This window comes from Cicer arietinum, chromosome 8 (assembly GCF_000331145.2).
Source record: "Cicer arietinum cultivar CDC Frontier isolate Library 1 chromosome 8, Cicar.CDCFrontier_v2.0, whole genome shotgun sequence".
Lineage (NCBI taxonomy): Eukaryota > Viridiplantae > Streptophyta > Magnoliopsida > Fabales > Fabaceae > Cicer > Cicer arietinum.
In genome coordinates this window covers 13,748,109-13,750,511 of record NC_021167.2, presented here as the reverse complement: position 1 = coordinate 13,750,511, position 2,403 = coordinate 13,748,109, and the positions used below count along the sequence as shown (strand labels likewise).

At 31.6% G+C, this 2,403-nt stretch overlaps 1 protein-coding gene across 1 annotated transcript; it reads left to right on the top strand.

Annotated features, from left to right (window-relative positions):
• Positions 1-1,470, top strand: LOC101495648 (uncharacterized). Its single transcript, XM_004515929.4, has one exon. It carries the CDS (start codon positions 396-398, stop codon positions 1,194-1,196), a length of 801 nt encoding a protein of 266 aa, XP_004515986.1. The 5' UTR covers positions 1-395; the 3' UTR covers positions 1,197-1,470.
• Positions 1,471-2,403: the final 933 nt, after the last annotated feature.

Genomic DNA, 2,403 nt, shown 5'->3' with positions numbered 1-2,403 from the left:
GTACTCTTAGAACGCAGTGAATTGGATCTAGTGGAAGGGAGACTCCCCCAAGTCCAACGTAGTAAACCTGAGTTCAAATTCTTCCTGAAAGAGATACACACATTTAGTGTTACAGGGAATTGGAAGGAAAAAAAACTTACCTCAAGTGAAAAAAATAACCTATAGACAAAAAATCCTCTAATATATTACTTGACTAGGATTTCTTTCCAAGAAGAAGAATCATTAATCAACCATAGAATATCTTTTCTTTCCAAGAAGAAGAATCAACCATATAACATCTTTTTCTTTTCACCCCTTCATTTTCCCGCTCTAAGAATACCCTCCAAGAAAACTACTCATAAATACACACAAACAACAACATACTTCATACACATTAATTAGTACTATACTCCAACATGGGAAACTGTTTGTGGGGTGCCATGTCAGATCCTTCCACTTTAATCAAAGTAATAACATCTGATAATGGCATCATGGAATTCTATCCACCAATTACAGTAAATTTCATCACAAATGAGTTCCAAAACCATGCCATTTTCCCAAACAATGACCAATTTTCTAAACCACTTTGTCAATTGGATGAGTTGGTTGCAGGACAATCATACTATTTAATGCCACTTAACAATAGACAAAATGTTCATCACACCTCAACTTCTTTCGCTGCTACCAGTATTGATAGCAGCACACGTATTATCCGACAAGGACATGTTGATCACTCTTCAACTTCTTCTATCTCTGCTGCTACCAGTAGTGATAGCAGCAGACACATTATTCGGCAAGGACATGTTAGATCTCAAAGTGTTCCTACAATACCTCACCCTACACCACATAGAATGTCATTGGATTACCAATACTATCATGGAATTGGGTTGCTCAAAAGAACTTCAAAAGAATCTTTATCTTGTAGGACTAATACAAGTAATTATAGGAGTGTCAACAACAACAAAAGCATTGGTTTTTGGAAAGTGAAGTTGGTGATAACACCTGAAAAGTTGTTGGAGATTTTGTCACAAGAGGGTAGAACAAAGGAGTTGATTGAGAGTGTGAGGATTGTGGCAAAATGTGGCGTTGCTTCTGTCGGCGGCGGTGGTGGTTGTGGAGTTTCATCAACAACAAGCATAGTTCCTGATCAATGGAGTCTTTCAAGTAGTGGTAGGAGTGCTCCTTCTAAGATTGATAACTTAGTTTTAGATATTTAGGCTCTGATCGGTAAAAATTAGTTGATATGTTAGCTGATAGTTGATAAGTGATGAAGTAACTGATAGCTTATATAGTTTACATCTTATAGCTTAGTACCAAAAGAATTTGCAGCACCATTTCACTTTCTTGCTTTCTTTTTCTTAGGCTTCTTAGTTTCTTTTGTTTTCTGTTGTTATCTATACAAGCTTTTGAATCACGTTTGTAGTGCCATTATGATGGAGAATCATGGTCAAAGTGTGGTTGATTAAGCCTTAGCTTTGGTTTGGTTATGACTTTAAATTAAGACGTGAAGCACTTATACTTTAGATTAATTTATACTTTAAATTAATATTGTATCTAAATGTTAATGTTCGACATTGTCATGCTTGCTATGAAACATTAAATTAAAAATCTTAATTGGACAACAATAATAATTTTAAAAAATTAAATATTGAAACATAACTACATATATCGGTGTTGGATACAAAATCAAAATATAAGAACACATTTGAGTTAAAATATTTGAACTTGTCTATGAAATTTTGTTTATATTCAAACTCCAATGCATTAAGAAATTATTTGTCTACTCCGAACACACAAACACCAATGTAGTGCCCCTCTTAAAGTCAACAACAAATTATATAGGGAAATGTTTGATCAACTTATCCCAACATGTAGACATGATCTCTGATTTAAATTTACTTTCAATAAAAACTAGTTATATTAATTATTTCATATTCTCGCTATTTTATGTTAATTTTCATTTTAGAAAAATATAAAAATAGAATTGTCAGAAACCACGTGCTCATAGAGTTAAAGATAAACTTTATATTGTAAGGAAAATTGAGTTTGATACAAATGAAATTTTTTTAAAATATTTTATATTAATAATTAAAAAGATTAATAAAACAATAAATACAATAGATCTATTTATAAAACACATTTCAAAATAAATCAATTAACTAAGTCTAATCAACCAACAAAATAAAATTAACCACCTAACTAATCTTCCGCACATTCAAAATAAAATAAAATAATTCTTAGTTTGAATTTTAACTTCAATGTGATACATAATATTAAAATACAACAAAAAGTAAAATCTAAAATAAGTTTTGTTATGTAGTTGAAGCTCTTGCATAGTTAGAGTGATCAGGCCACAAACGTTGGTGTTGTAATTGACACTGTCCCTCAAATAATTCGAAACACTTTAGCGTGCTTGATATTTCT

Excerpts from the sequence above, each read along its gene's own strand:
- LOC101495648 (XM_004515929.4), top strand. The coding sequence starts at position 396 with ATGGGAAACTGTTTGTGGGGTGCCATGTCAGATCCTTCCACTTTAATC.